At 39.7% G+C, this 19,169-nt stretch overlaps 1 protein-coding gene across 1 annotated transcript in view; it reads right to left on the bottom strand.

Moving 5' to 3' along the window:
• The window catches only part of LOC119187116 (lon protease homolog, mitochondrial), a 28,515-nt gene extending 9,511 nt beyond the window's left edge, over positions 1–19,004 (bottom strand). The window contains exons 1-15 of the mRNA XM_037435365.2: positions 18,317–19,004; positions 17,431–17,519; positions 15,997–16,116; positions 15,670–15,698; positions 13,892–14,109; positions 13,208–13,340; positions 11,064–11,122; positions 10,041–10,124; positions 7,733–7,864; positions 6,208–6,296; positions 3,815–3,953; positions 1,485–1,607; positions 676–731; positions 265–352; positions 49–171 (exon numbers count right to left, since the gene is read on the bottom strand). Coding sequence (XP_037291262.2) covers positions 49–171; positions 265–352; positions 676–731; positions 1,485–1,607; positions 3,815–3,953; positions 6,208–6,296; positions 7,733–7,864; positions 10,041–10,124; positions 11,064–11,122; positions 13,208–13,340; positions 13,892–14,109; positions 15,670–15,698; positions 15,997–16,116; positions 17,431–17,519; positions 18,317–18,979 — 2,145 coding nt within the window. The 5' untranslated portion in view covers positions 18,980–19,004. The remainder of the gene's footprint in view (positions 1–48; positions 172–264; positions 353–675; positions 732–1,484; positions 1,608–3,814; positions 3,954–6,207; positions 6,297–7,732; positions 7,865–10,040; positions 10,125–11,063; positions 11,123–13,207; positions 13,341–13,891; positions 14,110–15,669; positions 15,699–15,996; positions 16,117–17,430; positions 17,520–18,316) is intronic.
• Between the last annotated feature and the right edge of the window lie 165 nt (positions 19,005–19,169).

The raw sequence follows: 19,169 nt of genomic DNA, 5'->3' as shown, positions 1-19,169 counted from the left end.
AAAAACACTGAACAGGCATAAAAAGTAAATATGCTGCACTTGAATCACCTTTGAGAGATCTACATTGACGTCGAGATAGTGATCCAAGAAGTTGGAATTTTGTTCAGGATCAAGAACTTCTAGGAGAGCAGATGATGGGTCTCCTTGATAGCCTCTTCCAATTTTATCAACCTACAGAAAAAGAAAAAAAAAGTTTGAACATGTAAGCTGTTATAATAAGAGATGCTTCAAGGGGGAGAATGTTTTGGGGAAAAGAAAACATACCTCGTCTATCAGCACCAAAGGATTTTCTGTTTTTGTCTTCTTCAAGCACTGTATTAGCTTTCCAGGCATGGCCCCAACATAGGTACGACTTCATGGTGAAGACAAAGCGTGGATAAGAATAAGCTCATGGAAAGTAAACAAACGTATTCAAGCAACATTTATTTTACTGCACATAAAGAGGCTTTTCACTTGTTATCTTCAACAGTGGTAGGATTAATATTAGGCAGCTTGTAGGAAGTACAGGCTACCAAGGTAGTGAATCACCCTAGTCAGAATTATAGCTAAAATAACTCGCAGGACACTGCTGCACAACAGTCCTGATACGGATTAGAAACTTGCAATTTCATACACGTACTATTTAAAAGAATAGGTCTTTATAAGTCTCAAGGTGCAGTGAAATGTTGAACATACCGATGACCCTTGATCTCTGCAACGTCAGTCATGCCTCCAACACTGAATCGGAAGTACTGTGAAAGAAAAAGAGTTTTAGAAATTACTAAAAAAGTGAGGCCCAACCTCGCTCAAAACAAAATAGCATTTTGTAATATCACTAATGTGAGCAAGATTTGGGAGTCATTGAGAAATGAAAACAACCAGAACAAAAGAGAAGATTTCGCAGTGTGATGGCTCGAAGTTCTGAAGAAGGAAATTGTTCTTTGTTGAAACAATGACTCCGGGCAGATGTTATACTTCTTCGCCCACTTACGAGCATGAATCAGATACTATTTGCCAAGTGAGCATGAACATGCACGACAGTCTTTACACAAGAGATGATAAAGTTTTATGCATTAACTGCAGAAATTGCCTCTTCGTAGCTGAAAATAACTTCCCAATAATGAGAAAAAGCACAAGTGGCATTTTCCAAAAATATGAAACAACGTAAAATATATATATATATATTACACAAGAGAAACTATTGCTGGTTTATGGCGGTCTACCATTCCAAGATCTCAAAATTTGTTCAAGCAGATATTAAACCCCGACCCATGCTAAACCAGGGTTACGTTATCTGAATACTCTATAAAGCTCTTCAGAATGAGACACAGAGTAAAGCAAACAAGGTATTTTGGTGTGGCTAGAAGGCCAATAAAAATTTTAATGAAGCCTGTCAAGGAGGATGCAAACTGATGAAAAACTTACTGACACAAAGGGAAGGAGACGGAGCTTAAATCGTGCGAATTAGAGAGAGGCTCGTGCCAGCCACAGAGGTGTGTGCTTACCTCCCTATTAAGAGCTCGAGCTATAGACCGGGCAATACTAGTCTTCCCAACACCAGGAGGACCGTAGAAGCAGAGGATCTTCCCCTGAGTTGTTCCCTTCAGTTGGCTCACAGCAATGAATTCCTGCAAAGGACGGCATGTTCACCCGGTCGAACCGAATATCAGCAACGGAGCGACAAGAGTGACTTAAGGACAAATGGGAGGGTGACAAAAAACACGAGAATTGTGAATTCAAAAATACTCTTGAAAGGGTAAGCTTGACAATACACACAGACTCGCAGGGCTTTCGAGGTGCCTTAAAGGGCCGTGAACCACTTTTCTGAATAATTACTGAATGATCTCGACATTGAACTTTACTAACGTGACAGCATTAAAGAACTCATTTCACTGAAATTTCGGAGTTGGTGTCATTGGTTGTGAGTGAAAATAATTATGTCTGTGACTGAAAAACCAAGAAAGATGTAAATAAAATAACTAAGAATCTTTGGCTCATGTGAGAGCAGGCTGTCTGTATGGCAAGCAGGTGTACTACCACAGAGCCTCGCTATTTCTTGAAACTGCTTCAGCAAAAAAACAAAACAAAAAACACACACACTACTATATCAGCTTCATGTAGTCGAAAGATTCTCCTTATCGAATGCAATATTGTGTGGCAGAAGCATAGAACCACACCAAGCATGAAAACATGCGAACTGCGCAACAAGTGGCCGTTTTAAAGGCTCACCCATTACAAGGCACTCATACATTTTTAATCGTCATTCATTGCAACAGCATCAACAATGTAAACAGCTGCACAGGTCCGTGTGTTGCTTTACGGACGTATAATGGGCCCTTCGCCAATTCCCATAAGGAATATTTATTTGGCACTTAACAACTGTACTCGCAGTATGCATTCCAGACTAGCTTGAAATGGCCTGTGTAACGAACACAGTCGTTCGTCTCCTTGTGGCGCAGTTGAGGCATGCATTGTGCACCGAAGCTAGGTTAGCAATTGGGAAGGCGACGTACGCTGGGCCCAGTTACACCACCACGTTCTACTCTTGAAGGTAAAGTTCAAGCGTCCTCCAAGTTTTGCCTCAAAAATCAATCGCTGCGAACATTTTTTGTATAAACCTAGAACAAATGGAGTTACAGAGGTTGGCTGGATGCTTAAAGTGCTTTCTCTTTTTTCTCATGAATACAAGTGTGCCGGAACTTACACAGACGAAAGAAGTTATGTCAGCATGCATCATGACCTAGAGCACACATGATGAAACGCAATTGCTCTCTCCCATAGTTGTTTTTTTGAGTGAGTGTGGCTCCCTGTGTAATGTTAGCAAACTACAGAGCGTGGCAACAGCGCATGGTAGCACCATGTGGCAAGAAATGGATCTGATCCAAATGGCGCTACTGATTTATGCCAGCTACTGGCCAACAGCTAAACAGCAGGTGCTGACTGCTGCGAAGCAAGCAAGAGCATGCCTCTATATGGAAAGAGCGCACCTGGGAAAATTTCAACTTCCCGCTCGTTTGCAAACTTCTTGCCATGTACAAATGCAAGATTTCGCTGACATAGTCACGGCAGTGTCTCCTATCAGCAGGATGTGTTTTCTTCCCAAGCCTAGTGGATTGTTTATGATCGTTTTAAGCCTAAAAAGGCAATCTGACCTAGCACAATAAGCGTGCAGCCTGGAGTTATGGAACGCAAGCTACTGTTCTTGAAAGTGATTTTCACAGTTAGCCTCTCCATTCAAATTGTGTGCCCAACGGTGAAAATTGTACTCGCAAAATAAGGCAATTTCTTGCTTTACGTTTCGTGTTTTTCTTTAAAAAAAAATAGCTCAAGTACACATCATGATACTCCATCCTAGCAATTTCAATACTTGATTACTTTCAGAAATCAGAATACAACACAAACCTATATTCTCTGAATGACATAATTGTCAACAATGTCAAATGATGCGACAAATACCCGAAAGATTAAATGTAGAATGCAAATGAAAGCAATCACAAAGTTTGCAACTACAGTAGGCTCTCATTAAACGGAACCTGAAGGAGCCACGAAAATGCGTTCCGTTTAACAGGAGTTCTGTTTGTCGAGAGGCGACCAGAAGTGGAGAATCCTAGCGTGAAACCAATTATGCTGGAGTCATCTGTCCCAGTTAAGCAGCAGTTCTGTTTACCAGATTTCCGTTTACTGAGAATTTACTGTACTTAAAATTGCAAGTACTTGCTTGCCACCGGCACTCAATTTTTTTTTTTCCCAGTCAGATGGCTAATCGGAGTGCCTGCGGCCTGAACGTATCCAGGTGGACTTCACACGTTAAATATATAAATGTGTAGCAACTGACCAGTATGCGCTTCTTGACATCTTCCATGCCGTAGTGGTCTTCCTCAAGCACCTCTTTGGCTCTAGCCAAGTCTAAGTTCTCCTCGCTTGTCTTTCCCCACGGCAGGCTTGTAAGCCAGTCAAGGTAGTTACGTGTGACACTGGAAAAAAAAAGAAACATCAAATAAGTTCTGATCTGATGCAACATTGGAAAAAAAAGACAGAAAAAAAAAGGAGACAGAAGTCCAGTTGGTGAACAATGCATATAAAATTTAAAAATAATCTCATTATATTCTGTATTTTTAACGTATGCGTACATGCATCAAATGCTAAAACTGGCAAGAAAGCTTCATAACATCGATGGCAATTAAAGCATGGTGTGACTGTAAGGCAGAATCCTTTATGTGCTGTGGCACTGTAATTCACAAAGAATGTCACGAACTGACAAATGGATGATGCAACTACAAATGAAAAGAAGAAAAGTTTATTAAAGGAGCCCTGCAACGTTTTTTGAACATGGTTCGATAAGGCTGCCAATCGGTAGTAGGGGCTGCCAAGAACACGCGACCTAAACATTATAGCTCAGCACGCGGCCTGAAATTCACAATAAATTATCAGAGTCAGCCGAAAATGGCTTTCTCTTCTATCAATTAATGATGAAAGAAGGCCAGCTGTCAGCCATTGGCTGGTTTAAACATTGCGTGCTCAATCATTACAGAGATCGCCAAGGGAAGCTGCGACTTGTCCACGTGTACACAAGTCGCGATCACACTGAAAAGCCACATATTTGAAGAAAAAAAAAAGGAAAACAGTGCTCAAGGTCACAAGGCGCACGTGACGTTTTTTCTTTGCCCCTGCCATCCCTCTCTGCTGAGCTTCCAGTGCTTTCGTCGGGACGAGGGAAGAGAAAATGCGTTTGCAGCGTGCGACAAATCTTTGTAACTCCACTTGTATTGGATGGATCCTTAAAATTTTTGAGGCAGTGAATTCGTGAGGCAATAAGTTCTTTCAGTCAATCCATTCCATGGTTACTTGAAAAAGTGTTTTAGGGTCCCTTTATTTATTTCCTTTAAATTGATTCTTTTACTCTTCACTTCTATTGTCATCATGAGCAACTTCAAAAAACTCCGACATAATAAATCATAAACATCCAACTACCGTAATCCATTCTTTATTTGGCCATAGCAGAACAGCCAAGAGGCTACCTCAATGTAACAAAAGTAAGCTTGTGCAAATAAATATACGAACGAATAGTAGAGTATACAAATTCGCTTCAATTCGAATTTAAATTATTGAAAATTTTGAAGTATTCGCGATGAAAAAATAAATCTATATAAATTCGCATGTAACTGCCTGTAACGATGCTTTCACTGCATTGCAGGGATGCTAAGCCATGAAAGCACCTATCAACAGGAAATCCGCGCTGCCACAAAGCCCCCCTTCAAATTTAAAGGAGCCCTGCAACACTTAATGAGCATGGTCAGAAAACGCTGCTGATCGGTAGTCGAGGCTACCAAGAGCACATGAGGCAAACATTATAGCGCAGCACGCGGCCTGCAATTCACAATAAATTCTGAAAAACAGCTAAACATTGCTCCCTTCTTTTGGCAAATGACACTACAAGCTGAAAAATCACTTGTCGCAGCCATTGGCCGACTTGAGGATGGCGCGCTCGGTTGTTACTGGGGATGCCGTGGGAGACCGCCGCTTGACAACGCATACTAGAGTTACTGTATAGCACTTTCGTTGGGATGAGAAGAGAGAACGCAATCGCAGTGTGCAAAAAATCTTTGGAACTCCGCTCATACTGGACTGATTCTAAAAATTTTGCAAAGGTGAATTGTTGAGGCAACAAGCTTCTTCAGTGGCTCCATGGCTACTTGAAAAAATGTTGCAGGGCCCCTTTAAATGAACACGTTACTCTCAAATCAATTTATCATTTTATTACCCTTAAAATATTGTCATAACGGCTTACACTCTTCAAGTATAATAAATTTTAAAATGTTATGTACTTTACAGGTTATCATCACCATCCTACCAAAACTCAAATCCCAACAGCTTCCTACTGAAACTCAAATCCCGCTGCTACTCAAGGCTGCTTCGACTTTCTTTGAATGAAAAAAAAAATGACATTTGCATAGAGCTTCTATTTCAATTAAAAAAAATATATTATGCAGTTTAGTTAAGTCATGATAATTATTCCCATTTTAAAAAATGTGTGATACATACCACTAAAATTCGATTCAAAATTATCCGAACAAAATCACTCTTCTCTTCGAATTCACTTCGAACCTAAAATTCACTATTCGCACAAGTCTAAACAAAAGTGATAAACAAGCAAGATATCAGCATTCCTGAAAAAAAAAAGATTAGCCAATAAATTTTATGAACACTAATAATAGGCAGATTGCACACCTGAACTCCGAAGAATGGTTGTCGAGAAATGAGAGCTTATTTAATTCTTCATCGATCACTTCCATGACTTGTTTTGGGACAACCAGATCCTGTTTCATGCAGGAAACAATCCATCCACACATTACAAGGCTTTGAAAATGAAGAAAAATCAATACTTATCATCTTAGATATGTAATGCACTTACAAGTAATGATATTATGTGAGGACACTTACAATTGTGAAACTTTACAAAACTATTTCTGTTTTTTTTTTTTGAGACAGTTGTAACAAATGCCAAATTCAAAAAACTTAATACTTTTTCCCAGCAATTTCATTAAGTAACCAGCAATGGCTTTTTTGTTCACCCTGTTGGAGTCATTACAGCTACACTATTACACGATGGTAATGAAAAAATTTTTGGCTACACCCACAGGTCAGCAATAGAATTTGAACTTATTCAAACTCACTCAAGAAATATATTTTTTTTCTTGCTCACTCAAACTCAGGCTCCTCAAAATCTTCCTGAAGCAGACTCACTGGGACTCATACTCTCATACCTCCCAATCTCTCTCATAACTTTTGCTCTACAACGTGCCTTTTGATCTTGTACCTTCAAATATGAGTTATCAGTGGTTTCGTTCCAGTGAGGACATTTTTATCAAATACGCAACTAGCATGAAATGCTTTTATTAGGAACTTCCTGTGAAAGAGCTTTCCAGGCCAAGTCATGGCATATCCTCCCTGTGACTCATGCCTCTAATCAATAAATACTGTGGTGGCACATAAACGCTAGTATGTTGTACAGATGTCAGCATAAAACACGACTGATATAAGACTGACAGCAATGCTGAAGATGTGTAGATAATCCGATAGGTCGGCAATAAAGGCGGAGCTGACTCGGACTCACTCAAAAAATATATTTTGCAATTAGGGCTCACTTGGATTCAGAATAACTAAAATTTCCTTCAGCCGGACACACTTTGGCCAAACTAGCAAAAATTTTCCTCAACCGGACTTACTCGAACTCAGATTCACCTATTACTAACCTGAACTCACTAAGACCCACGGCCCGATCCGAGTCTGAATGAGTCGGTGGGAATCGACTCGTAGAGTGAGTTTGCCAACATATTGTCGCAACGTGAAGACAATAGGGTTACACCACTAGCTACTTCAAATACTACGACACCGTCTCAAATATGTGCCACCAAACTGTTAGAAGGTTAAATACTCTGTCAGTTGGAAACATGAAACAATAGTCACACGATCTCGAGTTTATGACAGTACGTAACCTGTGGTGTTTCTTACTTAGAACTGGCTCCACGCATCTGTGTAACCCAATAAGCATTCTCACTAGACTTCGACTCACACCATTATGCTGTCTTTCACAATACAATATTACATCATACTATTTAATAGGATGCACACAGCAAGTGCTATTGTGCGTGTCATGATAGAGTGATGACGGAGTTGTTGCTATACCACAACTTGGGTATAAAAATGGAGTTCGGTAGATGTGTTAGCTTGTTCAACTATTGCACAATTGTACCTGCAGCCTCTGCTTGAACTTCTCTTCGATGGCATCCTTGTCATCCTTTTCAAGGCCTAGTTCCTTCTTGATTGCCTTTAGCTGCTCTTGGAGCATGTACCGTCGATGTTGGGTCTTGACTTTTTCCTCTACCTGCCGCCACAGAACACCAAAGAGTGAATGTGCCTAGTTTCAAACCTCTACTGATAGACGCATGTATACAACATCAATCGGCTATGACGCAGCTTCGCACCTCATCATACCGCAGACTATCACGTTACTTAAAATCCATTGCCAATAACCTATAATTCACGACGTACACACACTTGCAAATCCTTGCTGTTTTAATATTTTATTCCTTATAAATGCACCTGCGTGTGCTGCTTTTCAGCCATTTATTGGTGTGATGTCTCCAGAAAGAAATCGAATTAGCATAGCGTCTATGTTGTTGTACTGCCCTCTGTTCTGTTTAATGGTGTGTTATAACAGTAAGATAAATTGCAAAACTGATTACTCAAGCCTATGCTCTGTCAATGTATGTGTGCAACTGCTATCCTTTTTCTAAGGTCCAAAAACCGAGTAACTATGTAAAACTTGGAAAGGTAAAATGAGATTTGATTTGTACCATATGGCAAATTTAATTTGGCACACAAGTTTAACCTGCACAATATTTTTTATAAATTGAAATAAGGGCTGTGCAAAGGACATTTTTTTACATCAAAGCAAGTGGCAACAACTTTGAATAATGGCAGAATTTGACTTTCGGTACAGTCCTAGTGTTAGCCAGTAAAATATTCTGTGTTTTAAGATGTGCTATACTCAGAGCATATAAGTCGGTGTAATGCGCTTTTAAACTGAAAACAAAATGATAAGAATACAGAATCGATGCGAGGGTAATTCTTCATTAAAACCTTAAAAACCTTAAGTGGGGCTTCACTGCAGTGAAACTACTTTTATATGCACTAATATGCTTAAATAGATGTTTTCACGGCTTAGCACCCCTTCACTGCAGTGAAACCACCTTTACAAAGCGCTACACGTGGATTAATAGGCACCTATTCGTTTGTTTCGAATAATTCAAAATTTTCAACAATTTAAACTCGATTTGGAAAGTATTTCAATATCGCATTATTTTTTTGTTCGAATATTCGCACAAGCTTACTTTTTATCATAGTTATTATCACAAACATGTGTGATCCCCAAGTGAACTGTACCTACTGTCACATAAGATAACAAGGCTACCAAATATTTTAATGACGATAGTCTTTTTTGGGGACCTTCGGCGCAAAAATTTTGGTCTCTCTGTACATTTGTCTGTTTGTCCACTCTTAACGGCACCGGATATTTGAAACGGCCGATTCCATCTGCAACCCCACCATTGTTGCTCAAGCTTTAGCGATCATACTTGTGCGATTGTCAATTAAAAAGCAATCATTGCGCATATCTGAGGTACCATAACAACACGTCGATGTTTTTTATGTGTGCCTTTATACTAGAGAAGGCACACACAAGTAATTCTAAGGACCGTAGCCTTAAACACGCTGCTCTGACAGTGCGACGCGGTGCTCAAAAAGACAAGTGTTACCAACGCTTTGCTGAAACGACACAGTGGTGGCACCTACCCTTCGCTTTGCGTTGTACACCTTATCACCTTCGAGAATGGCACGCAACTTTCTCAGCAGGTGCGCATGCCTTCCTTCGTTTTCAAAGGTAACTGGCAGATGGCGCTCGTGCCTAACGTGCCTCTATGCACTCGTTCGCCTCCGCTGCACGCTCGAGGCACTCTAATACAGCGCCTCCAGAATACCATTCACCAATTTTCTTGTGCAGAACATCAAATAAATGTTTTGTTCACTCTCTCCACATGCAAAACTATTGTCTTTTGACGACATTTGCAGATAACATGCAGATACGGGGCCAATTTTTTTCTTAGAATTTTCTACAGCCTGAGAACTGAGAAGTAAATTCAAGTGCATTGAAATGATAAAGTACAAACAATATAACTAACAGAGTTCAGACCACAGAGCCAAGAAGCAGAGATCTAAACTGCTTCTGGTTCAAAGAACTACATCTTAAATTGCATGAACACTGAGCAGTGATTTGGCTAGGCAACAGTAGGTGATGATGAAAGTGATTTTATTTTGAACCTGTGTGCATAGGTGGCTAGGTCACTTCCAAATGAACAACATAGAGTATCATCGCTTGCAGCCAGCCCTGACCATAAATAACTCGTATAGAAACGAATACATAAGCAAATCTTGCCAAAGGAAGTGGGCATGTGAAATGCGCCAGTGCTCCTCATGCAGCTGTACAAACAATAAAGACATACCTCCTTGCCAATTTTTTGTTGTAGCTTGCTAAGTTCATACTCTTTCTTTAGGAGGGAGAGAGCCAACAGAAGGCGCTTTGATATCTGGGAAGAGGTAAGAGAGAAAAAGGCAATGTTTACAAAAGCAGACTACTCGGCACCAAAAAACAAAAACGATGGTGATGATAGTTAGAGGTGTGTGAGCATTCCGAAATTTCGCATAACAAGTCGAATAGTGTTATACTCAATTGAACAGAGTATATTGAATATACTGAATAAATTACCGAATTTTTTTCTAATAGCAAACATTGACGGAAAAACATCAAGAAAATAAAATATAGGAACAGAGAGGGGTAAAATTGCTCGTTTTAATCATGACAGCCCAAGATGTATGCAGCCAGAGTTCAGTGTTGCCGAAGTGACAGCATCATTATTCCCTATATTAATCATATAGTCATGATGATGTTGACTCGTGAATATTGCTTAATGGTAATATATGTTTGATTTAAAAACAGTCGGCAAAGTGTCACCCTGAACACTAGCTACTGCTATATTCGTACCTGCCGTTACAAAATATTTCTAAAGCTCTAGTTGTTACTGCATATGACTTCGCCTCAGCTGATAAATTTGTGGTACTTTTTTACATTAGTTAAAAGTATTTGTGACATTCCTTTGTTAAACTTGTAAATGTGAATTTGTTTCATGTGAAATGTGGGATTTTTGGGCTCTTTTGAATTAAAAATGTTACATCACCATTTGGGGACTGTTTTTAAAATGACTGCTTTACAATTGAAGAACTATTTGAATGGTATTCGATTCAATTCTAAAATTCACAATTTGCACACCCCTAATAATAATAATAATAATAATAATAATAATAATAATAATAATAATAATAATAATAATAATAATAATAATGTGTTGCAGTCATCTGCACTGATACTGAAAATGAATGAAGGTTCTCAGGATTATACATGACATATCAAAATAATTGTTTCACTCTACAAAAGCACACTTAGCAGAACAAACATTAAACATGCTTACATCGGTCTCTTCGAGGATTTGTTGAAGCTCATGAGATTCAGCACCGGTCAATGCTGCACCTAAGATGGTGAAGAAATTTGTCAAGTACATTAAACTAAATGCTGATTACACTCTATAAAAGCACAAAAAATACCGCTCGGTGTACTCCACTCAAACGAAAGAGCAACTGATACCTGTGTCACACGGGCGCGCAAAAAGTCTTTTAAGTAAGCGGTCTTTTACGAAGTTGAAAGACTTTTAACAAAGAGGTGTTGCGGCGCAGACACACGGCAGCAACGATCTCCTTTTAGTGTTTTCGTTCGAAGACGCTAGCGAAAGCGTGGCGCTAGCAGTTAAAAGAGAAGCAATGAAAATTAAACGATGTTTCATGATGTACAAATTAAAGACTTGTTGCACTGCTCGTTTCTTCAAATAAATTTAAGAATAAGAGATGAAGAAACACCAATGTGAAAGTTTGTTGCACTAGTTAAGGAAGCATTCCCATAACTAGCGACGTGCGCAAGTCCGTCTGGCACCACTGGGCACCACTGTGGAGAGCTTGCGCAGTGAGCTCGAAAGACAGTGCACCAGCATGATTGAAACCATTACTCCTGAGAAGCGAGTCGGCATTGCCCCATACAAGCTTGACCACTTGAATGACGGGCAAACACACAACTGCCACGCTTTCCTCGCTTGTGCAAAACGGTTCGGCGTGAGATTGAGCGTCCCCACGTAATATTGCCGACGCGCCGTAGCTGCTCACGAGAGTAGAAAAGGAAATAACCATTAAAAGAGTTCAATACACCTTCTGCAGGATATGAAATTTGTTTTTACAAAGAATTTTGGTGACAGAAAAATAAGCATTCGCTATTTTTTTTCAACCACTCGAAAATTGCTGGCGCCCACTGGTTTCGAGGCTACTCATTCGGAGCCGTAAAAGAGATCGACGAACTCAGTTTACGAAAAAGACCGCTTCTGAAAAGGAGTTCGCTCTGTGCCGTGTGTCTGCTGTCAGGAACTCCTTTTCAAAAAAAGACCGCTTACTTAAAAGACTTTTAAGTGCCCGTGTGACAGGGGTATTAGACACTGTTATGAGAACTATTCATTTAAAATAAATGGCAAAAGCCTCACAGGACAATGCCATATGTGCGTGCAAGCGTGAATGGCATGCGTAAGGGCAACGCCGTTCACGCATGCTGTCAGCGAAGTATGCTGCTTACGAGAAGCACATTACTACAGAATGCTGTAAAAATGAAATCCTATGAAATATCAAAAGATGTAGTGCTATAAAATGGTACCATACTGAATATTTTCATTCTTAAAGAGAGTACCTTGTCTTTATAGTATTTTTGATTTCATGGTGTTTTGCTTACAGCTCACTCTCTTATATTTGGAACAGCAGGTGACACCATCTTGAACTGCCTAATCAAAGAAACGTGTATTCATGGAGCAGGTGAACATAAGACAAGGCCCTAATGGAACAGAAAAAAGCACACGACAAGCATATCAACACAAGGTGATATGTACATTAAGACAAAATAATGAGTGATGAGATGTGGAGTAACTTCTCATGGCATCAGTTGCCAAGGTATGTAAGATATACACAGCAAGCATCTTTTATATATTGAATTCATCGGGACAGGAAATAAATTTCATTATAGAAGAATGCTGCACTTGATGAGGGCAACAAGATATTTTTAATATTTCAATGATGTCCATCAGCAACCATCTCATCTGTAGGTTATCACTGCACGCTGCAGACAGTTGCAAGGCGCTGGTGTCATGCAGTGGCATAGGTTTTACAATGCCTCTTCGACTGTACAGGATGCTGACTACTGTGCTTAAAAGCCAAGTGTCACTATAGAAGCTGCTTTCAGCTGCTGTGTACAGGCCTTGTGTCACACCATTTCAAATATTCTGTGAAATGAGCATGCTACAGCCAGGACCACACTCATATAAAGGTACAACACTTGGAATATCAAAGTGGTGTACCTTAAGAAAAAGGTAACAGAGTCATTTACGCATTCCATTTTAACCATAGTTACAAAGACCCTGTTGCCTTAGTTTGAAAAACTAAATAAGGAGGCACTGCACTCTGAATGCTGAATGGAAAACTTAGGGTTTTTAGTATGCACTTTCAAGCTTACACAAACGAATAGGCTTACCAAGGTCAGAGAGATAGACAGGGTTGTCCACTACACGCTGCCCAGCCTGGATCATTTGCTGTATGGATTCTCGGTACAAGGGATTCAGCGCAATGATGTCACGAATGGTCTTGACTATCTCCTGCGTCACTGCCTACCATTGTATGAAAACAAAATAAATCAGGACATTTAACACATCGAAACATGACGACTCCTAGCAATAAATGAGCATGTGGCCTTTTATGCACCCCACAAGTATGTCCTGTCACGCGCTGCAGCAATTAATCCATCATGCCCAACTTGCCATCACGCAAACTGCATACCTACAAACAGAATTCATTCCAGCAGCAGGGCACTTTTGATGGTGTGGTGTACAGTTATGAGCAATATGAAAGGGAACACTGTCATTACATTCAATTGGTCATAGTGACTAAATGAATTGCAAGCATGCAGATGTTCATAATCCTAAGTGTTCTAGGAAAATGGTCCTCTTACACAACCAGTAAATCACATGTAGATCTGTATATCACGAGTACTTGCTGGTTAATCATAAATTTGGCATTCCCTTTTATAGTGCTCAATTTTGACTGTACTTAACCAGAAACTCTCAGCAATTTTTACTCTAAACCATATAGAATGAGTAGCTCTCTGTGTGCCTTCAATGAATTGGTAAAGTCTGAAAAGAATACTGTCCTGTTTACTTACTTTCATTTCTTCTGTGATCGCGAACTTTTCGTGTGGCACATTTTCAACTTCTGCCATCAAAACAGGCCCCATGGGGACAGACACAGTGGGTGGAGGTGCCTGTCCCCCCTCCGGTGCAGAATCCTCAATCACTTCACTTGGGGGAACTGCATTGGCAGTGCGACCATTTGCGTTCGGACGTCTCCTCCTTCGGTTTGATTTTTTCGCCTCTTCCCCTTCTGTCAAACAACACAGAGAAAAAGAAAGTACAGCGAAAAATTGATCTGTGCCAATTACCACTGCAATGTGAATAGCTTAATGGCGACTTAATGTCACTCAACCAGTGTTGCAAGGACGCACAATGCATTTCAATGCTAAAGCTGAAAGTTGGGCTAACCTGTTTTTACTTGAATGCATTTCGCTAGCGAGAACAAGACAAAAATAAAAAAATGTATACAGGACGCTCACTAGACGTCAACTGAAATTCTACTCCAGACCTAGACAAGCATGGAAGGCAGACAAGTAGGCAAGCGTCCCCTCAATTATTCTCACGGAAACACAGCTGAGCTTCCTGTAAAGGTGCACAAGTGAGACGTAGCCTCGCATGTGTTCCCGCTACAAGAATGTGTAATTTACCATTGGCTTTTTTACCAATAGTATGCAGAAATAGCAAAAGTAAGTTCTGTCTCCAGATAAGGCTCAGTTTCAGAAAGGGCTACAGTTATTTATGTGAATACAGCATACATATGCGTAGGGCTGCACTAAATTATGTGCGGGTGCTGGTTACATCACACTGGATTGTTCATTCAATACCAGTCATGTAAAACAAGTAAATGCTATTCATATAAAAAAAGTGAAATAAAGTGCACTGTATGTTAAAAATGAAACATGTTACTGCATTATATGAAGCTTAGAGTAAGAGTACCCTACAGTAAACCAGTGGGCCGGACAATGCACCATATAATGACATTAAAGCGGTACCGACACAAAAATTTCTGCCTCACGCTTTTTTACTGCAATGTCTTCCTGGGGGCCTGTTAGTCATAACAGGACACATCGTTTTTTTTTTTTTTTTTCAGTGTGTAACAGATAATTATTTACAGGCTCATTATTACCGACCAATGTCAGTTTTGGTTTCAATAACGACAAGCCACCAGGTCATCACCACCTAGCGGGTGTAATGCTCTACCATGTCAACCATGTCAGTACACAGAACTGCGATGCACTTTCGCATGATTTGCATCAACAACTTTTTGAACAGGAAACGGGACAGCAATGTCATCAAACACAAAACTTTCAACTCGTGCAACGCGGCCATGCACTCCTGAGCAGCTGCTGAGCAATAGTCTGCTGGAGCAAATGCGACCAAAGAAAAATCGCAGCTAAGATGCCGTCATAACTTGATGCAGCATGGTCATATCAGGGGACCCCTTCAAGGGTGTCAATAGCACGATAGAATCGATTGCTCACGCAAACTTCAAAATTAATTTAAAATACCTTCCAAGTTATATTCGCTGTTGATATACGCATGTTCACAGGAATCGATCCTGCAGGCTGTCTCAACCACAAAATTTTGTCAGTACCCTTTTAAGTGAAAATTATCAGGTACACAATTCCTTCAATGACTAACTTTAGGCAAATTTTATGTTTATTTGCATTGAAAAGTCCTCAAAGATAATAATGTTTTTAAAACATTTTTTTAAATTCGAAGTTAAATCGAAACTATTTGAGGTAATGCGCAGGTGAAGTTAGCAAATGTTCACTTTGCATTAGCGAATACGCTACAGTGGAATGCTCACCTTCAACAAGCTGGCGAATAATCTTGACCCTAAAAAGAAACAGAACGCAAAGGGTTAAACTCAGACAAAATTTACTCTTACACTAATTACATTTACTCATGATATTCGCCAACTACCTTTCAGCAGCAACACAAGGACCTCATATGGTCTACAACATAGTAAAGAGCACATAACGAAACGGCAAATTACAGACTACTAACAAAGCAAACACGAAAAGCTGATTCACTGGCTAACACTAGACAGTGATTTCGTTTGTGTTGTCAACAAGAGGAAACAATGACATTTTTTTGTCAGACTGCCGCTGCAAATTTTCGATTACACCTATACCTTCTGTGAGCCATGACAATCATACGCAGCTTCTCTCCAAGGTCCTGGAGTTCATGAATCTGGACAAATGTCCCCACACTGTACAGGTCATCCAGCTTGTCTACCACTTCGGATTCATTACTGCAATGAGAAAAAGGAAAAAAAGAATAATGAGTACTTCGTTGAGAATATATGCAGTTAGCACAAATGGCACAATTAAAGAGCAAATACTTTCCTTTGTTTTTTAATATTAACACCCTGGCATAGCTTAAGCTAACATTTTGAAAGCTGTAACTCCGTGCAAATGTTTAAAAGAAGCCACCAGCAATTTTCCAACTTCAAACAAAAAATAATCCCACCTACCTGAGGTCATTACTAAATTGTCACAGTTGAATTCAGTTGCACATCCTACACTGTATGAGCACTGTTTTTTTTTTTGCATTTTTACTCATTTCACCTGCACAGGAGGTTCTGCCAGCAGTAGCCTTTCTTGTAGCCCCATTAAAGCACAAACTGAGTCATGGGCAAGAAATTGGACAGTATATTTTTAAGAATAAATCCTGTCAGAGAGAGAGTTATTGTTCCGTAGCTTAAAAATTATGGCCATATGAGCAAAAAGTAGCCTGCTATGTTACATGCATTCTCATATTTAACATTGCCTACAGGAATAAAATCTACTACTACTACTACTGATGATAATAATAATAATAATAATAATAATAATAATAATAATAATAATAATAATAATAATAATAATAATAATAATAATAATGATAATAATAATAATAATAATGACATGAATTCATGGGCTGACAGAAGATGTCAGACAACAAATGAGTAACACTTGACCATAGTCCCAACCTTTTTACTGCTTGTAACAACAGGAAAAATCACTCATATTTATAAATATACCTTGTTTTGAAACTGTTACATTCATAAATTATTTCATACCTTCAGCATTCCCAACACATTTCTTTCTTTATTTATTTATTTAAGGTACTTCCAAGGCTCGAAGGCACTACAGAAAGGAATGTTGTAAACAATCATAAGTGCAGTTTAAAAGAAAAGGAAAAAAAACATAAACATTCATTATATTCTAATATTGATTACTTAGTAATATGTACATATATATTCATTGACTATTTCAAAAATAGTTCACGAATAGTTCTGAAGTGTGGCTATTTGTTCAGGCATTAACTTTTTTTATGGATATTTATTGCAATATAGCTGCCCCTTTTCAGCCTCTCTATTTTTCTCTGGAAGCTTGAAACATTACAGGCACAAAGAGCAAGTTTCTGGACCAATTTTACTTTCAATTAGGTAAAAACCTACTATATATTAACTTTGTATTTGTGAAATAAGCAAAAAATTTAAGACTTAAAGATTACTTTTTGTGTTTGTATGTCTGACATGACAGCAACTCACTTGAGGCAACGCAAAGTTGAGAGAGCTCACCTTTCGTCTCGTTTAAGAAATACGCCAGCATATGGCTGATTGAGGCGTACTTTTCGTCTTATCAAGTCGACAAGTGCTGGGTTAGAAACCTGCAATGTTGCATTTTGTAAGATTGTGCAATAAATAAAGAAAGTTGCATAACCATATAGTACTGCTCAGTTCCCCACATAATTACACACTGTAAACATTGAATGCTCATGAAATGTCACAGCACACATACAAACTATTTATGTCTCACATGTGAAATGCTGTAGCAATCACAACACAAAATTAATTCAAACTTGGCACTAAGTACAGATGGCAAGAGATTAGCATTTGATAAAAATTTCATTATTGCTGTACTGCACGTACATATTTTCTCTTTCGACTGCTATTAAAAAAAAAACTTGTTCACAGGAAACAAGTGGACGATAACAACAAAAAATACAGCAGTACGCTGTTCCTAAAGATAAGTGCATACTTATCACTGGGCAACTTTGCATAACACGCAGTGGCTTTCCGAGCTTTCAGATAGCGTACCTTCAACTTTGAACATGGAAGCTGAACGCAAGGACGTAGGGTACACATATGTGCATGTTCCCACCTATTCCTAAACTGCAAGTGCACATTGTCTGTGGCATATATTCTTTTTTTGTTGTTGTTGAAATAACGTAGTAAGTAGTCTCTAACAAAACTTAGAGCAACGGTGACACCGAAATCTTGCGCAAAAAAAAAAAAAAAGAATTGGCGTTTGTAACTGGCGGTAACGGAATACTACTTCCGCATCTGGTCGCACACGAAAACGAAGCCGTGTTCCAAAGTACAGAGTCAAGCCGTCAATGACAGTATCTGCATCATCTCATCACTGCGGCGTGCTAGTGCACGAATTTAATGACAATGAACTCACCTCCACCATTTTTATAAACCTTGGAAAGACTGGGTTCCTACTAACAGCTATCACTGGAACTTGAGGCCAAATGTCAGGCACAGTTAGCGCAGTAACTGCACCGACGCCCTGATGAGGGTAATGAATAACACTGCCCTCGTCCTTCGGCGGATCGTCTTCTGGAAGCTCGTCGGGCTTCTGCTGATCACAGTAAAGCCTCGCACTGTTCGTGAAAGCTCCCCCAAGAGTCTGGAACTTGTTGGTAGAGGGTGCGAGCCATGGTCTCCCAGCAGCGGCATCGCCCCTAAACTGTCGCCAGCTACCGAGGCGACACAACGCTGACGCGCTACTGTAGTGTCTCCAGTTGTTTCCGAACACACCTAATCTTTGTAATAGTCTTCGGGAAGTCGAAGAGCCACCAACAGGTAATGCGCAGCTGAAGGCTCTCCGATGTGCTTCAGACGTCGCCGAGGTCACGAAGTGCGAGAGGTGGCTGCACTGCGATAACCACGCGCATGCAGCTGTTCTAGTTGTCGCCCAACCAGCGTTTTTTCCGTTGGAAATGCCACAGTCTTGCCGAACAACTGCTGCATTCAAAAAGTTTCGCCGGGCCACCCGCATGGGTTTCTTTAAGAGCGCCGCCATGATAGTCTTTAAACGTGCGTGGTGGAACCGCTGAAACATCTCTCACGACTAAAAACTTTCCGAATAGACTCACCGCCAGGGATGCAACAAAGTGACTAAGTGGCGCTTGATGCGCTACGGCTTCGCGTTGATACAGAGTATTTTTAAGTAATTTGAGGTGAATATCATACAACCTATATTTCTTAACTAATAATTAAAGGGTAATCGTATTACAAATTAACCAATCTGA

Source organism: Rhipicephalus microplus, chromosome 1, assembly GCF_043290135.1.
Source record: "Rhipicephalus microplus isolate Deutch F79 chromosome 1, USDA_Rmic, whole genome shotgun sequence".
NCBI lineage: Eukaryota > Metazoa > Arthropoda > Arachnida > Ixodida > Ixodidae > Rhipicephalus > Rhipicephalus microplus.
Note: the sequence above shows the minus strand (reverse complement) of the source record. Positions and strands in the feature narration are given on the sequence as shown.